Source organism: Poromitra crassiceps (genome assembly GCF_964638095.1).
Source record: "Poromitra crassiceps genome assembly, chromosome: 7".
Taxonomy (NCBI): domain Eukaryota; kingdom Metazoa; phylum Chordata; class Actinopteri; order Beryciformes; family Melamphaidae; genus Poromitra; species Poromitra crassiceps.
The window spans coordinates 39,931,633-39,949,736 of NC_139628.1; the positions used below are offsets into that span (position 1 = coordinate 39,931,633).

General features: G+C 45.0%; 1 protein-coding gene across 1 annotated transcript in view; it reads left to right on the top strand.

Moving 5' to 3' along the window:
- Positions 1 to 18,104, top strand: part of LOC310779342 (pyruvate carboxylase, mitochondrial-like) — a gene marked incomplete at its 3' end in the record, with an annotated part of 392,062 nt that overhangs the window by 364,548 nt on the left and 9,410 nt on the right. Inside the window, exons 22-24 of the mRNA XM_083639880.1 lie at positions 4,224 to 4,403; positions 11,469 to 11,643; positions 15,328 to 15,401. Of these exons, the coding sequence (XP_083496006.1) occupies positions 4,224 to 4,403; positions 11,469 to 11,643; positions 15,328 to 15,401 (429 nt within the window). The remainder of the gene's footprint in view (positions 1 to 4,223; positions 4,404 to 11,468; positions 11,644 to 15,327; positions 15,402 to 18,104) is intronic.

Here is an 18,104-nt window from a genome sequence, read left to right on the forward strand (position 1 = left end):
GACAGGGAGCTATGGAGGACAGATAGTAGAGGTTAGGACAGGGAGGTGTGGAGGACAGATAGTAGAGGTTAGGACAGGGATGTGTGGAGGACAGATAGTAGAGGTTAGGACAGGGAGGTATGGAGGACAGATAGTGGAGGTTAGGACAGGGAGCTATGGAGGACAGATAGAGGTTAGGACAGGAGGTATGGAGGACAGATAGTAGAGGTTAGGACAGGGAGCTATGGAGGGTGATTTGTAAAGACTGTTTATAAGGAACAACCTCTAACTCCAGTGAGGAAATTAGAGCATTGCACCCGGGAGAGAGGCAGAGTGCAGACTGCAGAGCAATGTGTTTTTTAAGTGTTTTGGATAGGTTTTGACATAAATCAGCGGTAAGCCTTTGTTCAACACCTCCCCTGTATTAGCGAGTTAATAGCCTCTCTGGGGATATCAAACAGCCCATTCAAATCTCTTAAGCCTTTCTGTAAACAGTTGTTGTGTAAAAGCGATGTATCATTATCTCCAGTATTCACAGTCCTAGTCAAACTGTGGCTGTAGGTGTTCAACAGGGGAGCAGTGGGCAGCCATTTGTGGATGAAGACTTAAACGGACATCGCGGGGCGTGTTAACAGACCGCGCTGGTTGTTTACCGCGGGACGCTACAGTAGCTTGTCGCTGGGATATTAATTGCGATGACACATTCCTCGCGCTAGCAAAATAATTGCCGCTTATGCTGATCTGCTTCACGCGTCTGTTAAGTTCCAATTTGCCCCGAGTATTCTCGGACTTAGTTTGCCGTGAAATGTCTTCCTGTAGATTGCAAAGTTACAGACGGAAATCAGAACGGAGAGGAGATAATGGAAGTGTGTGCTGATGCAGTGCAGCTCAGACTGGGTGCGGCATGCTACGCTACGCTAGCTGGCTGCTATGACAATTCACTTGACAGTGATATATTTAGAGCGGCTCCTACAGCGCACGCTTTGCCTTTAAGTGGAGCAGTCTATATGTTGTTTGCACGGATAGCACTTTCTATCTATAGCAGGTCCGAGTGGGGATGCTGCTGGACCAGTTATCCCTGGAGACTAAACGCACTTTCATGCTGCACACGCGCACCAACGCACACACTCACTCAGAACGCACACACTCACTCAGAGAAGTTGCACTGGGCGTGTTGAAAGACTAAAGTGCTCCCAAGGGCCCAGCTACCCTCCGTATTACCTAAGTCCCAGGAGTATCCGTGTGCACGTGTACACGCGTGTGCTAGGTGTCAAGTTCTCTTTCATTTTTCAGACAAGTTGATCTATATCTCCTCTCTTGTCAGCTGATATGGGCAACGTGCACTTAATTGCCATTAAGTGTCTGTCTATAAAAAATGGCGTCCTGAAGAGTAGAGAGCTGGCTGTTTGTTCTCTCCGGCACCGTCAATGCTCACTGTAGTAGTTGCAAATCTCCTCACACTCTGGGCTGGGCCCAAAAAGTGCTCAGCGCTGGCCTTCTCCCCGTGGGGCCCATGACATGACGAGAGATGAGAACAGCTTTTACATGTTTAACAGTCTGGGTGAGAGGCTAAATGTTTGGAGCGGGATTTTTCTCTCTCCTCTCTATTCGCTCAGGTGATATTTTCTCTCATTTGAGAGATTGAGTCCAGGCCACGTGCGTGTGTGTTTGTGTGTGTGTGCGTGTGTGTATGCACGCACGCACACACACACACACAGAAAGTGTGTGTGTGTGTGCGTGCATGTGTGTGCGTGTGTACACACACACACACACACACACACACACACACACACACACACACACACACACACACACACACACACACACACACACAGAAAGTTACCTGGACATACTTTCTTTAACTCATTGAGTGCCAGCCACTTTTGGAGAACGGACGCTCCCAGTGCCAGAGTTTCAGAGCGTTTTCAGTGATTTCTCGAGGCCCACAGAATATTGTGTGATATTACTATGTAAACACCGAACACGCACAAAGAACGATGAGACTCTATTCTATCATCTGCAAAAAAAAGTTTATTGATCCCATTTTCCGTTCTTTAGTTATGAGCCGGAGAAGATAGCTTGATTCATCCAAAAACAGCAATTTTTTTCTAGAAGCTGAGATAATTGGCCTTTTGTGAAATTAAACATTTCAAGCACATCACTGACTCTGAAGCTAATCTTTTCTAATGTAGTCGCACCTCAAAAATAATTTCCTTCAATAAAACAGTGAAGGCCAGGGAATTTTGTTTGGCAGAATAATATTTTTAGCTACAACCAGCAGCGCTGGCCCCTGCGTGCGCTGCTGGTTGCAGCTTCTTGCTGGTCTTGATTTGCTGCTGGTGGGCATCGGATATTCTGGCTTGCGTTTGTCAATCCTGTCCTGCTGCCTGGGTCTGTCTGGGTGTTGCGTGCTGCTCTGCGTGCCCCCCCCCCCCCCCGCCCCGCCCCGCCTCGCCTCAACTGCACACTCCTCCTCCTGTCTGTGGTGGCTCTCTGCTGAGTTTGCTGTGCGCACAGTGAAGGGTGCGCAACATCAAGCTTTTTTACAGCGTTCCGCGTGTGTTTGTCACCGGCAACGATGCTTCCAGTTGAGAATAATAACAACTCCACGGTGTGGATGTGCGGATGTGCTGTCGCAACCGACACGGAGCGGCTCAATTGTGGGAGCAGATTGGCTGCTGCAGGCACAGCTGCAGTAACGTGCTTCAGCATATCGATGCATACGGATGCGATGCGATTTCCGTTTCCATAACGACTTCTTCTTTGTTTTTTCCTTGCCTTTCTGTTATGTGGAGAGCACTGTCGCCACCTAAGGGTTCTGTAAAATAGGTTAGACACATCCAATAGCTCTCATATTGTAAGAGGCGATGTAAGAGGCTTAGATCGACACCCCCCCGTCAAAAAACGCAATTGACGAACATGTCCGTCCTTGGCACTCTACGTTACTATTTGAAATGACGAACATGTTCGTCCATGGCACTCAATGAGTTAATAGGGAGTCATATTAATTGATGTCTTACGCTCTGTAATGGATAAAGTACCAAATGGAAGTGAACAGGAAGTCTTAAATCAGGGATTGGTCAAGGTTCTTATGTGTTGGTCAGTCTGTCTGTCTGCTTGACAATCCCATTTTGCTGTAGTAAAAATGGTTAAAGTGAGATGAACAGACTGTAAACTTTATCTCATTAGATAAAACAGATGTTGACAAAGTCTTTACCTTTGGGGGCATAATTTGCAGTTGAAAAAAGGTAATCAATTGCAATATATCGCAATATTGCAATACTCAATATATTGCAATACTAGCATATCATAGCTTAAATATCATGATTATACTGTATATCGTGCGGCATCTGGTGATTCCCCACCCCTAGTTAGAGTATCCTACTGGTACAAGTGCACGGTCACAATCTGGCCATCTGGTAGTGAGGATTTGTGTGTGTGGCCCTCTCCATCCTCTCCATCATCAAAGTTGCCCATCCCTGCCTGAAATGATGTCTCCATTCATTACCGTAGAAGAATAATGTGTGCAAGATATTTGCATCAGAGTGTCTCGGTCGCAGTCCAAAAAAAAGAGAGACTCCACTTATCACCATTATTCTAATAGGGACCGCGATAACCATAATGATATGCTATTATAAATAATGAAAGAATGAATATATATGTGATTTTAATTGATGTTTTCCTCAGTTTTTCTTCCTCTCTCCTGTTCACTTCTGCTCTTGTCTTAGAGCCGACCTGCGCTGCTCAGTAGTTGTCAGATTAAATGATTGGTATCTTCATTAAAATAAGCTCTTGCCGCCACCCTCCCCCCTCTTTTTTTTCTTTTTCTTTTGGTTGCTTTGAGAATTGGCCACAGAATCGTACCTGTGCCCAGCAGACACAGAAACTACTCAGTTTGAGTTTGAGTATTTTTTTTTATAAAGAAAAACAAATGCTGTATCACATTGTTGAAAAGGTCACCCGTCTCGTCCGTATTTACATTCGCCTGCTGTCCAAGAGCTGATATTGGTCGGATGGTAAGGCCAGTGGTCACATACCGGAATGGAATAGCAGGACCTCTCCTCGCCCCATGCGTCGACATCACCTGCATTAAACACAAATACCTCAGAGGGCTGAAATGAAGCAGGGAGCATTCACTCATCTCCCTCTTTACTCAGAGATTTATTTGAAAGTAAAGAAGCGATAAAAGACTGCTCCTTAAAGCATGATGAACGATTGATACTCAGCGCTTCTCTCCCCCACAGGTGACTCCGTCCTCTAAGATCGTGGGCGACTTGGCCCAGTTCATGGTGCAGAACAACCTGAGCCGGGCCGAGGTGGAGGAGCAGGCCGAGGAGCTTTCCTTCCCCCTGTCTGTGGTGGAGTTCCTGCAGGGCGCCATCGGGATACCGCATGGAGGCTTCCCTGAGCCACTTCGGTCTAAGGTACCGTGCTTAATACCATTGACTATACTATATGGTAGGGTTGGCACGATGGACGATGGGCCGACCCCCATCGACATCTGAGCCTCCTACATCGGACCATCGTGATTAATTATCTGTTAAAATATTTTTTTTGCAGATTTAACAATAGAAAAGCCAATTCCACTCAACCGCGATGCTCCAAAAGCTTTCTCCAAAGCTGTTAAACAAGCGCACCATGTGCCCAGTACAGAGAAGCGGTAGAGCGGGGAGGGGGAGATAAGCAGAAGTTGGTTGTGTTGTTGTGAAAATGTTAAGACAAAGAAGAAACTTCACATTCTTTCCTGTTTTTAACGCAATGTGAGTAATGTTACAAGTCTTCAACTGCCGTCTGAGGGAGGTTTGAGAGTGGCTGTCACAGCTGTCAATCAGCCCTTTTTATATTGTCAATAAATATTTAAAAACAAACTTGTCAGAAAAATGAGCACTTGAACATAGTATGTACATCAGCGTGAACTACCTAAAATGATAGAAACCATCTTTGCACGCAAGATTTCTAGTTACAAATAAATATGCAGTTTGAAATCTGTATCATGCAGAGTCTAGAGTTAGGACAAAGCACTTGTCACTAATGTAAAATACACCTGCATCTTCACAGAGGGAAATAAAGGGTCTGCCACACAAGCGGAACACAAAAACAAACTCTTAACGGACAGTGATAGTTTGTTACTGTTTCTAATTTAATTGGTAAGTTCCTTTTTGCTGTTTTGCTACTCAAGTGCTTTTGGTGCTGTGCCTGTGCCTCTTGGAAAATGTTTTTTTTAATTAACAAATAACACAAACACATACTTTAGTGATAAACAATACTCTTAACAAAATCCTTCAAAATGAATGCCTTTAATTAAACCAAAAGACACGTGTTGCGGTGCTATGCCGTCCATCTCTGCCCAGAATGGGGAAGGCAAGCCCCCCAAAGGATGGATAATGTAGTGCAAGACAAAGCTAGGGCTTCAAGAACGCTAAGCCTGCTGACACTAAATAGGGGGTAATATTTAGCTCTCGCCAGGGTGACCTGATTAAACTTGGCTGGCTAAAACAAAGACTAGATACACAATCAGGTCATACATTTTGCTAAGATAAAACAACTTAACGTTCTCTCTTGGAGGAACTCAGGGAATATCCCTTTTTGGCTTTTTGACCTTAAGATTGGGTTGTGACCTGAAGAGAATACCATACCAACCCAAACGCCTTACGGACAGGTGAGACTAATACAGGCTTTTTTTAAATAAGGCCTAGGCATACACTAGCCAGCCTCCACCAGATAATTAGTCTTCCAGAACACCTTAAGGGGAAGCAAGAAATGACAGTACACACAAACGCACAAATCTAGGGAAGCACATGCAACGCACACACTTACCACAAGCGCACACAAATGCACATGTACAGGCACACATGTAGGCACAAACACACACACACACACACACACACACACACACACACACACACACACGATTGGATACACCTAACCATCGCCCAGTTCCCAGGAGGAGATTGAAAACAGTGACAAAAGCGTGACGTTTGTGGCTCTCTCCTCTCATCTCTGCTCGCTTTCTCTCGTTACCTCTGTCAACTTGTTTGTCTCTGCCTCTCTCCCGCCTGGAAAATGTGAGAGAAAGATGCAGATCGGCCAAGTGTGTTTGTGCATAATGTGTGTGCGGCTCATGCTGTATGACGCCAGCGTTGCCTCCACGCAGCGCCTGGCTCATGCTGTATGACGCCAGCGTTGCCTCCACGCAGCACCTGGCTCATGCTGTATGACGCCAGCGTTGCCTCCACGCAGCACCTGGCTCATGCTGTATGACGCCAGCGTTGCCTCCACGCAGCACCTGGCTCATGCTGTATGACGCCAGCGTTGCCTCCACGCAGCGCCTGGCTCATGCTGTATGACGCCAGCGTTGCCTCCACGCAGCGCCTGGCTCATGCTGTATGACGCCAGCGTTGCCTCCACGCAGCACCTGGCTCATACTGTATGACGCCAGCGTTGCCTCCACGCAGCACCTGGCTCATGCTGTATGACGCCAGCGTTGCCTCCACGCAGCACCTGGCTCATGCTGTATGACGCCAGCGTTGCCTCCACGCAGCACCTGGCTCATGCTGTATGACGCCAGCGTTGCCTCCACGCAGCACCTGGCTCATGCTGTATGACGCCAGCGTTGCCTCCACGCAGCACCTGGCTCATGCTGTATGACGCCAGCGTTGCCTCCACGCAGCACCTGGCTCATGCTGTATGACGCCAGCGTTGCCTCCACGCAGCACCTGGCTCATGCTGTATGACGCCAGCGTTGCCTCCACGCAGCGCCTGCGTCAAGCCTCCCCGGGAAGTCGCATCGCACGATCGCACACGTGCACACCAAAATGCACGCGTGACTCACAGAAACCCGCTGACTTATTGGCACAAATATGCAAAAACCGTACATTTTCAAAAAAAGTTTTGAGTTTTGACAAGTGAGTGAAACTAGTGGATTGTTTTTGTGCCCCTCACTGACATCCGTGGACCTGGATATTCCATCATGCACTACGAGCAGGCCGGCCGGCTGGTCCCATATATAAGATATAAGATTATAAGATCAAATGTTGTCAGTCGAGGCGCTACATTTCCCAGGAAACCGACCCTCCAGGCAGAATCCCAATGTTCTCTATTTCTCTGTCTGCACCTCTCTTTCTTTCTCTCTCATTTCTCCAAAACAAGTGGCACAGCAGACATACAGGTACTGTAAAGTGGGCGGCTCGTTCCATTTAACCAACCAAGATCTCAAACAGCTTTGTTGTTGATCTTCACCCTCAGCAGGTTCTCTGGTTTGTTTCTTTAATCTCGTTAGCGAGGGGGGTCAATTGTGCTGAGAAAGGCTGCCATCTTCTCACATTACACATCAATGCAATCCTCCAGATTAGGGTTAGGGTTACCCCCTAACCCTAACCCTATCCAGTCGAGCAGCCATTTCTTCAGGTCTATCACTGTACCACAGTCTCAAATGGAAGGCTTTATGTAGAGACAAATTGTTGAGACATCACTGATGACATCAATATCGCTCGAGTGACATCACTGATGAGTCTTACCCACAGAACAGTGTTTGGCTCCGTCCCCAACTACGTAAAACGCTATTTTAAACTAGTCATAGTGAGTCAAACATTGTCCCCTGAAGGTTTAGAACTGCATCTGGGAAAAATACCTTTATGTACTCTGCAGCCACAGAATGGAATATGTTGTTACCCCATTTGAAAGAAATTGTCACTGCCAACCGTTTTAAAACATCAGTGAAGGGATGAGCTGCTGAGCTGCTGACAGCAAAGCTTTGTGTAACTGTCGTGGTTTGTGGTTTCTGTTTGTGGTGTGTGTATTGTTCATATGCTGTTTTATTCTGTCTTGGAAGGCTCGTGCTGGGCTGACCATTTTTTACAAACGAGCACCACAATGGAAACAAGTCTTGGACTTTATTGTGTTTTATTCCTCGACAATTTTAATATGGTGTATGAATTGTATCTGTTCATTTGTATTTTTAACAACTGTCTAAATACATTCATTCATCACTGTCTGTGTACACCCTGTTTGTTTTTACAGAGACACATGTAAAAGGGGGAGGTCAACTCACACTGGACAAACAATTTTGGAGGCGATCAGAGCAACGGTGCATCTTGCAACTCCAGACAGACACACAGACAAACAGACACAGACACAGACAGACAGACAGACACGCCAATATAGTAGTAGGATTCAAAGACTATTAAACTTAGAAGATCCCCTCCAACACAAGTGTACTATATATATATACTGTATATATAGTGTGACTATACTTTGATTAATAATTTATGTGATATTATTTTTCCACCAAAATGTGCACATAATGCGTGAAAGCTGGGAGACAAGAGAGACAGACAATGTTAGAAGGTTTTTGTCCATCGTGCATTAAAACTAAAGTAACTAGCCTGTTTTGAAAATGTAAGGAGTAGAAAGTACAGATATTTGTGCTAAAGTTTTAGGGAGCAAAAGTCTCTCCCTCTGATTCAATTACATTCAAATGGCTTTATTGGTAGAAGACAATTAGTGCTTTCCTTTCAATGATTCATGTCAAACTAATGTACGTTGTGCGTTTTAAGGGAGGGAGGAATCCCCTTAAAACACTTTATTATTGGTGGTTTACCTCATGTCAATCATCATCAACTCTGCATTTAGCCACTATTTTATTTGCCGCTACATAACTGGGGCTCTCTGCCATGTTTTTCTCTCATCAAGTTTCTGCATACATGTGGTTAGTATCGCGTGTGGTTAGTATCGTGTGTGGTATCGCATACAACACGCACGAGTTAGTTATTTTTTTTTTTAATGAAGCTCTCATCTCATTAGCTCGTTAGCGACTCGATACATTTTGTAGCATGCATTTGCATGCAAGTACATGCATACGCACACAATTCCGTTTCTGCATGCAAGACAGAGCCATTAGCCCTGTACAGTAGCTGAAGGTTATCTCTGCATGTCAGCAGCATGGAATGAACTTATGTTTCTTTAATGAAGCTTTGGTGGCATTAATTAGTCATTTCTCCATGATACCATGCAGATACATGCATTCATCTCTCACACACACACACACACTCTCGCTCTTTGTCTCTCCATACCTGAATTGAGAGCCACATGCGGACAAGTTCTCTGCATGCATGGAGGAAACTTTTCAGGACAGACAGCGGTAATTGAGGCGTTTCCTGATTTTATTTCCGTCACGCTCGGTTCACTTGCGGTGTGGGCGGACAGCAGAGGGAGAGACGAGAAAGATGGGAGGGCGAAAGAGGGGGGAGGGAGGGAGGGAGGGAAGGAGGGAGACGGAGAGGCCGTCGGGGAGAAAGAGTGATTCCAAGCAACAGGAAGATGATTGTTGAAAATTCAGCACAGGTTGAATGGCTTCCCCCCTCAAAAAGAAATGAAGAATCATTGACAAGAGTGTGTGTGTGTGTGTGTGTGTGTGTGTGTGTGTGTGTGTGTGTGTGAGAGTGAGACAGAGAGAGAGAGGGGCAGGGTGTTGGTGAGGGATTTTAAGAGAAACGGAGGAAGAGAGCAAATAACCTTGGAGGAGGTGTTTGTCTTTCTTCCCTTTAGTAATGAAGGCACACACTATCCTTCTCTCTCTCTCTCTCTCTCTCTCTCTCTCTCTCTCTCTCTCTCTCACACACACAATCAAGCAGTTTAGGTAGAAGGCATCCTCAGAGGACACAATGTTAATGAGAGAGTCCAATGAGCCTGGCATCTTTGAAGTGTCTCTCTCTCTCTCCCGCTCTCACACACACACAGATGCGGCAGCTCTCTCTCTCTCCCGCTCTCACACACACAGATGCGGCAGCTATCTTTGAACTGCTAGTGCTGTGACTAATAGCATTGCACAGGGCCCTTTGTCTGGATACTCCACACTGCACTCAAACATACACACAGGCAGAGCTACACACAAAGGAAATCTATACTAATTACGTCGACACTTTAGGGGCAAACAAACCCACACACACACTTGAGAGGGTAGCGTGACACACAGCAATTAACTTGTTCTATACATACAGCATAGTTAGCTGAAGATGAGCTAATTGTATCCACCTTATTTTTGAATGCCCTGCTGTAAAATATTTATGGGTGCAAGGTCCGGTCTGAACGTGACTGATTGTCGCAGCTTGCCATTTCCTCGTCAAAACTCCGACGCGGGGGGGGGGGGCGGGGGGGGGGGGAGGAGAAGGTGCTTTTGACACGACTTATTTGAGGGAATGTAATAATTGTATCTATCACATCCGCTATTTCTGTTGCTCTTTCAACAACTCGAGATATTTATCGACGAGATTTTTGCCAAACTGGACGTGATTTGCGGGGCACTTGCTATGTTGTGTCTGTGTCGGGAGGGGAGGCTGGCCAGTGAGACTAGTGTCAGACTGTCAGCAACGTAACGGTGGGGCGGGCACTGGAAGAAGCACCCACGTCACATCATGGCAGCTAGAAATAAGGTGGATAAGAAAAAATTTGCAACAAAAAAAAAGTCTTTCTCTCTCTCTCTCTCTCCCCCCTGCTGTACCCCCCTCTCTCTCTAGTCTATATGAAGCCTGTGCAGTGTGCAGACTCTGTGCTGTCAAAGGCCAAAGAGACGCCTGGAAGTAAAAACAACAACAAGGAGTTATCCTTTAAGGCAGCAGCCCTCAGGCGAAATGCCTGTGTGTGACATAATCCCCTCCCCAGACGTTAGCATCCTCACATCGATTGTCTTTACAAGTTGCGTCGGAGATGCCGACATTACTGCGTGGGTGGTTTCATATGTCACATCGTTAGTCAGTGCAACCAGCGTCGACCCTCCTTCACCACATAACCCCTGCCCCCTGCTGTTATTCTTTCTTTCTTTCTTTCTCGCTCCCTTCTTCCTCGTTTTGCCAGATCTAACCTCCATCTGCAGATGACGCGGCGACACCGCGGTCACCCGTGGGTCAAGTAAGATGGCTGAAGGGGAAGCTGTAATCTCCTGCGTGGCAGAGTGACTTGTTTAGTGTGCGCTCACGTTGCCCCGCTGCTCTGCACCGCAAACAGCCGCCGGTGCTCGACTTGCCGGACGGAGAGGGGAGGAAATGAATGAAGAAAGAGGGAGAGATGGAGCATGCAGGGAACTTGAAAAGAACTCCTTGTAGACGATGACATAACGGTGGTGCCACTTTAATGCAAATAAAGTAGCGTGAATCAAGTTTTTATGCGCTCTCCAACTGTTTCTGCCTCTCCCAAAGTCTCTGCTGTGCCTCCCCCTGTGCTCTGTGACAGAATCTATCTTTTATTCAGGCATATAGCTTCTTCCCATGTGAAGGTTTTATTCAGGCACTTCGTACAGCCTACTGTACGCGTGACGGCGTCCCGTGGTGACGTTACGAGAGGAAAAACATTTAGAATGACTCACACAACGGTTACTATTAATAGAATGTTTTGATAATCTCTTATCTCTCTCTCTTCCATCTTCCTCTTTTCTCTTCCTCCATCTTGCCCCCTTCTCTCCTCCCTTCTCCCCTCCACACATACACACTCCCCAGGTTGTGAAGTCCCTCCCGCGTATCGAGGGACGTCCCGGGGCCTCCCTGCCCCCCATGGACTTCACGGCCCTGGAGAAGGGGCTCCGGGAGACGCACGGCGATGAGATCACCCCCGAGGACGTGATGTCGGCAGCGATGTACCCCAAGGTGTTCCAGGAGTTCAAAGACTTCACTTGTGAGTGGGCAGAAGTAGCGTGTAGCGTGTAGCATCACATCATGACTATAGGACTGTTTAGCTCATCAGAAGTAGCGTGTAGCATCACATCATGACTATAGGACTGTTTAGCTCATCAGAAGTAGCGTGTAGCATCACATCATGACTATAGGACTGTTTAGCTCAGCAGAAGTAGCGTGTAGCATCACATCATGACTATAGGACTGTTTAGCTCATCAGAAGTAGCGTGTAGCATCACATCATGACTATAGGACTGTTTAGCTCATCAGAAGTAGCGTGTAGCATCACATCATGACTATAGGACTGTTTAGCTCATCAGAAGTAGCGTGTAGCATCACATCATGACTATAGGACTGTTTAGCTCATCAGAAGTAGCGTGTAGCATCACATCATGACTATAGGACTGTTTAGCTCATCAGAAGTAGCGTGTAGCATCACATCATGACTATAGGACTGTTTAGCTCATCAGAAGTAGCGTGTAGCATCACATCATGACTATAGGACTGTTTAGCTCATCAGAAGTAGCGTGTAGCATCACATCATGACTATAGGACTGTTTAGCTCATCAGAAGTAGCGTGTAGCATCACATCATGACTATAGGACTGTTTAGCTCATCAGAAGTAGCGTGTAGCATCACATCATGACTATAGGACTGTTTAGCTCATCAGAAGTAGCGTGTAGCATCACATCATGACTATAGGACTGTTTAGCTCATCAGAAGTAGCGTGTAGCATCACATCATGACTATAGGACTGTTTAGCTCATCAGAAGTAGCGTGTAGCATCACATCATGACTATAGGACTGTTTAGCTCATCAGAAGTAGCGTGTAGCATCACATCATGACTATAGGACTGTTTAGCTCATCAGAAGTAGCGTGTAGCATCACATCATGACTATAGGACTGTTTAGCTCATCAGAAGTAGCGTGTAGCATCACATCATGACTATAGGACTGTTTAGCTCATCAGAAGTAGCGTGTAGCATCACATCATGAGTATAGGACTGTTTAGCTCATCAGAAGTAGCGTGTAGCATCACATCATGACTATAGGACTGTTTAGCTCATCAGAAGTAGCGTGTAGCATCACATCATGACTATAGGACTGTTTAGCTCATTAGAAGTAGCGTGTAGCATCACATCATGACTATAGGACTGTTTAGCTCATTAGAAGTAGCGTGTAGCATCACATCATGACTATAGGACTGTTTAGCTCATCAGAAGTAGCGTGTAGCATCACATCATGACTATAGGACTGTTTAGCTCATCAGAAGTAGCGTGTAGCATCACATCATGACTATAGGACTGTTTAGCTCATCAGAAGTAGCGTGTAGCATCACATCATGACTATAGGACTGTTTAGCTCATCAGAAGTAGCGTGTAGCATCACATCATGACTATAGGACTGTTTAGCTCATCAGAAGTAGCGTGTAGCATCACATCATGACTATAGGAGTGTTTAGCTCATCAGAAGTAGCGTGTAGCATCACATCATGACTATAGGACTGTTTAGCTCATCAGAAGTAGCGTGTAGCATCACATCATGACTATAGGACTGTTTAGCTCATCAGAAGTAGCGTGTAGCATCACATCATGACTATAGGACTGTTTAGCTCATCAGAAGTAGCGTGTAGCATCACATCATGACTATAGGACTGTTTAGCTCATCAGAAGTAGCGTGTAGCATCACATCATGACTATAGGACTGTTTAGCTCATCAGAAGTAGCGTGTAGCATCACATCATGACTATAGGACTGTTTAGCTCATTAGTGAACAACACTCATGCTCACTGCAGCCATAGTTTGAGACATGTGGGATTAGCTCATTTTCAAACTAGACGGCGCTCAGTAGAGTGCATGCCTCCACCACCTACAAAGCTTTGTGCCATTATGGTAATCTGTTTGGAAGTTACATGTAGGTGGCATTTTAGATAGATAGATAGATAGATAGATAGATAGATAGATGAATAGATAGATAGATAGATAGATAGATAGCTTTATTTTGTCCTCAAAGAGGAAATTACTTTCCACATAAGTGGTTTTGTGATTGGCCATGCCCATTGCAACGCCCCCTTTTGGCCAGCGGGTGTGGAAAGTTAATCAATTCTAAGTTGGCCCATGACCTACTTGCCTACAAAGTTATGTGCAAATCTGTTCATAACTTTTTCATATATTTTACCAAAAGACAGACAAACGGGAAAAACATGACCTCCCTGCAAACTCTGTTTCCGGTGGTAATCAGTTGAGATCCTACCATAAACTGCATATACCGTATATATACTGTAAATATGAACGTAGCCACTGTGGCTTCACCCATTGCTTTGTGGACTCCCGTTTTGAAACCTCGAGTTTGGCATTTTGACCCTTCCCATCTTGGTTTTTTGGAGCCAGAAGTGACCATAATAGACCCTTTTCACGGGGGCCATTTTGTGTCGAAAAGACACAGGTGCAAGCAAAACACTAATGAGGGTTTCCAACTTCCAATCTTGGAAGTCTGCATGCAACCTCACCTGGCATGCATTACCACACCGCATAATTAACACCACCCTGCTGCAGGACAGTGCAAGGCCTCACCCTGCATGCATTACCACACAGCATAATTAACACCACCCTGCTGCAGGACAGTGCAAGGCCTCACCCATTACCACACTGTATACTGTCTGATGATTAATTGGGGTCAGACGCCGTCAAACTGACACACATGCTGAGTTGAGGGAATTTGTGCAGCAAGCATGAAACGATATGGATGTTCAGTACACCAGGAAGCAGTACATCAAGACAGAGGAGGCTGAGCTACTGACTCATTCAATTTAAGAATGTGACTGATGTGGGGTCATTTCAAACACCATGAATCTTTCCCATCACATGTTGTGATTTTCAGTTTGGACCCCCTACATGCTTCTAGATCTGCAGTCACAGACTTTTATTGGTTATTGTTCACATAATGCAAAATTTATTAAATACCAGACTAGTAAAATGATAAATGAGATCATCTTAATGTTCGCATTTCTTTTGGCAGTGAGTATACATACTAGTGCAGTGCCCGTTCTCCTTGGGTCCCCAGCAATACACCCGCCAAGTGTGAAGTAGATCGGACGAACGGTTCTCCAGATATGCAAAGGACACAATCACAGAGATTCCTGGAATTAGTCGAGAAATGTAACTGACTCATCATGTGGGTTTTTCACAGATTATTGGTTTTTGCATTCAGGGCTTTGAAATGGTACATTAAATAATACGGTTCAATAAAATGTTTAGTTTGAATTGTTAATTGAAACATGTATTTTCATCAAACTTGGGTCTCCTGTAGATCTAAATGAGCCTGGCTTCATAGCAGTTGGTCAGACACACTCACATACACACACACACACACACACTCTCTCTCTCTCTTTTAGTCTCTCATTTGTATTATTATTGAGGCTTGAAATTAGCACCAGCCTCCAGCGAACTGCACTTGTCACTTTGGCCAGTAAACAATTCATAGACAAATTTATAGGACCTCCTATGAGTGTCCACACATATACTCACTCACTATGAGTTTGAGACCATTCATTTAACTTAGTCCTAGACCCACTATATAAAATAAAGATTCATTTTGATCATCATGATGGTGTTAACTCAACACTTCTTTGTCCCTCTTTCACGCCCCCCCCCCCCTCCCCCTCTCTCTCTCTCTCTCTGTGTAGCTAACTTTGGCCCAGTGGACTGCCTCAACACCCGGCTGTTCCTGGATGGACCCAAGATTGCTGAGGAGTTTGAGGTAAAGAGCTGTTATTACTTTTGACACAGACATGGGCTATATGTTTGCCTGAGTAAGTTAGCACCTCAAATCATTCTTCATTTTTTTTGTCTGAATAATTTTTGATCATCTATTGGAAAAGAGTTACTCACTTATCCCATCAATCACGTCTAAAGATGAGGATGAGAGGCTATTCTTCATCGTCTGTTTGAGCAGTGTGGCGACAGGTCGGGAAGCCAGTGGTCATTATGTACATAGCAGATTGGTGCCGAAAATGCAAATGTCCGTGATAATCCACATCACATCATAGCCGTGGGAATTGCAATGAAAAGAGGAGATTCTGAAATGTTGCCGACTAGTTCTTTCTGAAATCAAGTTAATTAATTCTGCAACAGAACACTATTCAATAAAGTCCAGATGTGATTTTCTCATTACTGTGAATACAGTTCGATAGTGAGGAGTCACAGGAGTGAAGAGTCGTGACGAGAACACCACCAGGAAGAAAAGAAAGGGATATTAATTCCCATCAAGGGAATGACAAACAACATTCCCGATCCCTCGGGCCGTCACACAAGCCTCCCCCAACAGAAATAACTGACTCCATTTGTCAGATGATGTTTGAGATCGTGCCTGTGAAAAGCACTGAGGGCCCGTATCTCAGAACAGGCGATTTTCTATAGCTTATAGTGTTCTGGGTTATTATCCGACAGGGAAGAGGTTGAACATGACTTGTTAATGTAGTCAAAATAGACAAATGAGGTGTATTGCCGTGCATGCAAACTATACTGAAGTACTCAAGCATGTAATAATCGCTTAGATAGGCGATGTAATAATTGACTGTCACTTTGAAATATAGTGAAGCGCCACAAAATTGGGAGTGGTTATATACAGCATAACCTTGCCTGGAGAGAGATTGGGAGTGGCTATATACAGTGCATTACCTTTGCCTGGAGAGAGCTGGTTTTTAGGTAGCCATCATAAAAACAAATTACGGTCAACTCAGATGTTTATAGAAGCACAAAGAGCATGCTGGAAATCAGTTTGAATGCACATGAATACAGCCAGCAGAAACAACTCTGAAAACATTTCTCTTACAGAGACAGACATAATACACAGCACCATAAACCAAATAGCATGATGAGCGTGAGATTTAGGAAACTACTTTGGTGAGTGAGACTGAAGCCAAAATGATGGTTGAAACTACTGATGCTCCACCAACACAAGGGTCGCAAGTTCGACCCCCCGTGTTACCTCCGGCTTGGTCGGCCATCCATTCCATACAGGCACAATTGGCCGTGTCTGCAGGCGGGAAGCCGAATTAAGGGTGTGTGTCCTGGTCGCTGCACTAGTGCCTCATCTGGTTGGTCGGAGCGCCTGTTGGGGAGAGAGCAATCTGGGAACCCAGAGTCTATTTTTCAAATAAAAATAGACTCTGGGACAGCCCTACTGTTTTTCCCAGCTTCCTGTACAGCGCGCCTCTCCTGCCACCGTCAGGCAGTCAGTCACAGACCGTCACAGTGAACTTTGCAGCTGATTTCAGAAGTCGGATCACAGAAAAATTTTGCTTTATTGAATTGCATATGGCAGGAGAGTCTGTTAATCGGTTTGTCATCACAGCAAGTAGTAATGTCTCTAATGAGACGATATGTGGCAGCACAGTGACATAATATTGTGAATGAATTGAGTGCGAAACACCAAAGCAAAGAGCAAGACCATTCATCACCAAAAGTGACGGCAAAATCAAGGAAAGCAAAGATCTCGTCGAGTATCGCTTAAGATCCCCTTTTTCCCCCACTTTGTAAAGTGGTTTATTCAAAGGCGTTAAACAGGCTGCTAATAGGAACAGTGGAGTCATCACTCAATTTTCCCCCTGGATTTAATTTCTCTTCATTATTGCAATTTCATCACTTAAATGAAACGTGTCTTTTTTACTTTTTTTAATTGAAATCATGCAACAAGATTAAAGGAAATCTGTGCTTTATTGCTATTATTGCTATTGCTTTAAAGCTCAGCAGCTTTCACCTTGAAGGCTTCTTGTCCAGCAGACTCCGCGTCTTGGAAATAATAATCATCATCATCACAAGAATAACAGTTTTCTTGATTTGTCCTTAATGAATAATACATGCAACGATTTAACTGACACATTCAATGCTGCCGAAGGCAACAGTGTTCAATTACTGCTTCATTTCAGTGCAGCAGAAATGGTTCCAGGCTGGTGGGAATTGATTTTTGCATTACGAGGGAGTTCATTGACAGCATTTCTGGCAGCATCTTATTACCAAAGAATCAGGAGCTGAATTGACCGTGCTGATCCAGTATTGATCTTGAATTGACCGTGCTGATCCAGTATTGATCTTGAGGAGGTGTATATATCCCCATCTTGTCAATCACGCCTGGGGCTGCGTCTTTCAGTGTAAGACACAGGAAGGCCGGTGCTGTTCAAAGAGTTGAACCGCAGAGTAATTCAGATAAATCCCTAAACTCTTGGGTTGGTGGTTTCAGCTGATTTAATTCGGTATATGAAGCTGTTGCTTTTCCATTCTGGCATCCAGTCCCTACGATATACTAAAAGACTGGCTTGAATCAAATGCTGTAGACTGGTAGGTGCAGCATAAATAGTCATCAAGCTCAGGGTCACGGCAAAGGTACATGTAATAATAATAATAATAATAATAATAATACATTCAATTTACAGTATATAGTGCTTTTCTAAGTACTCAAAGT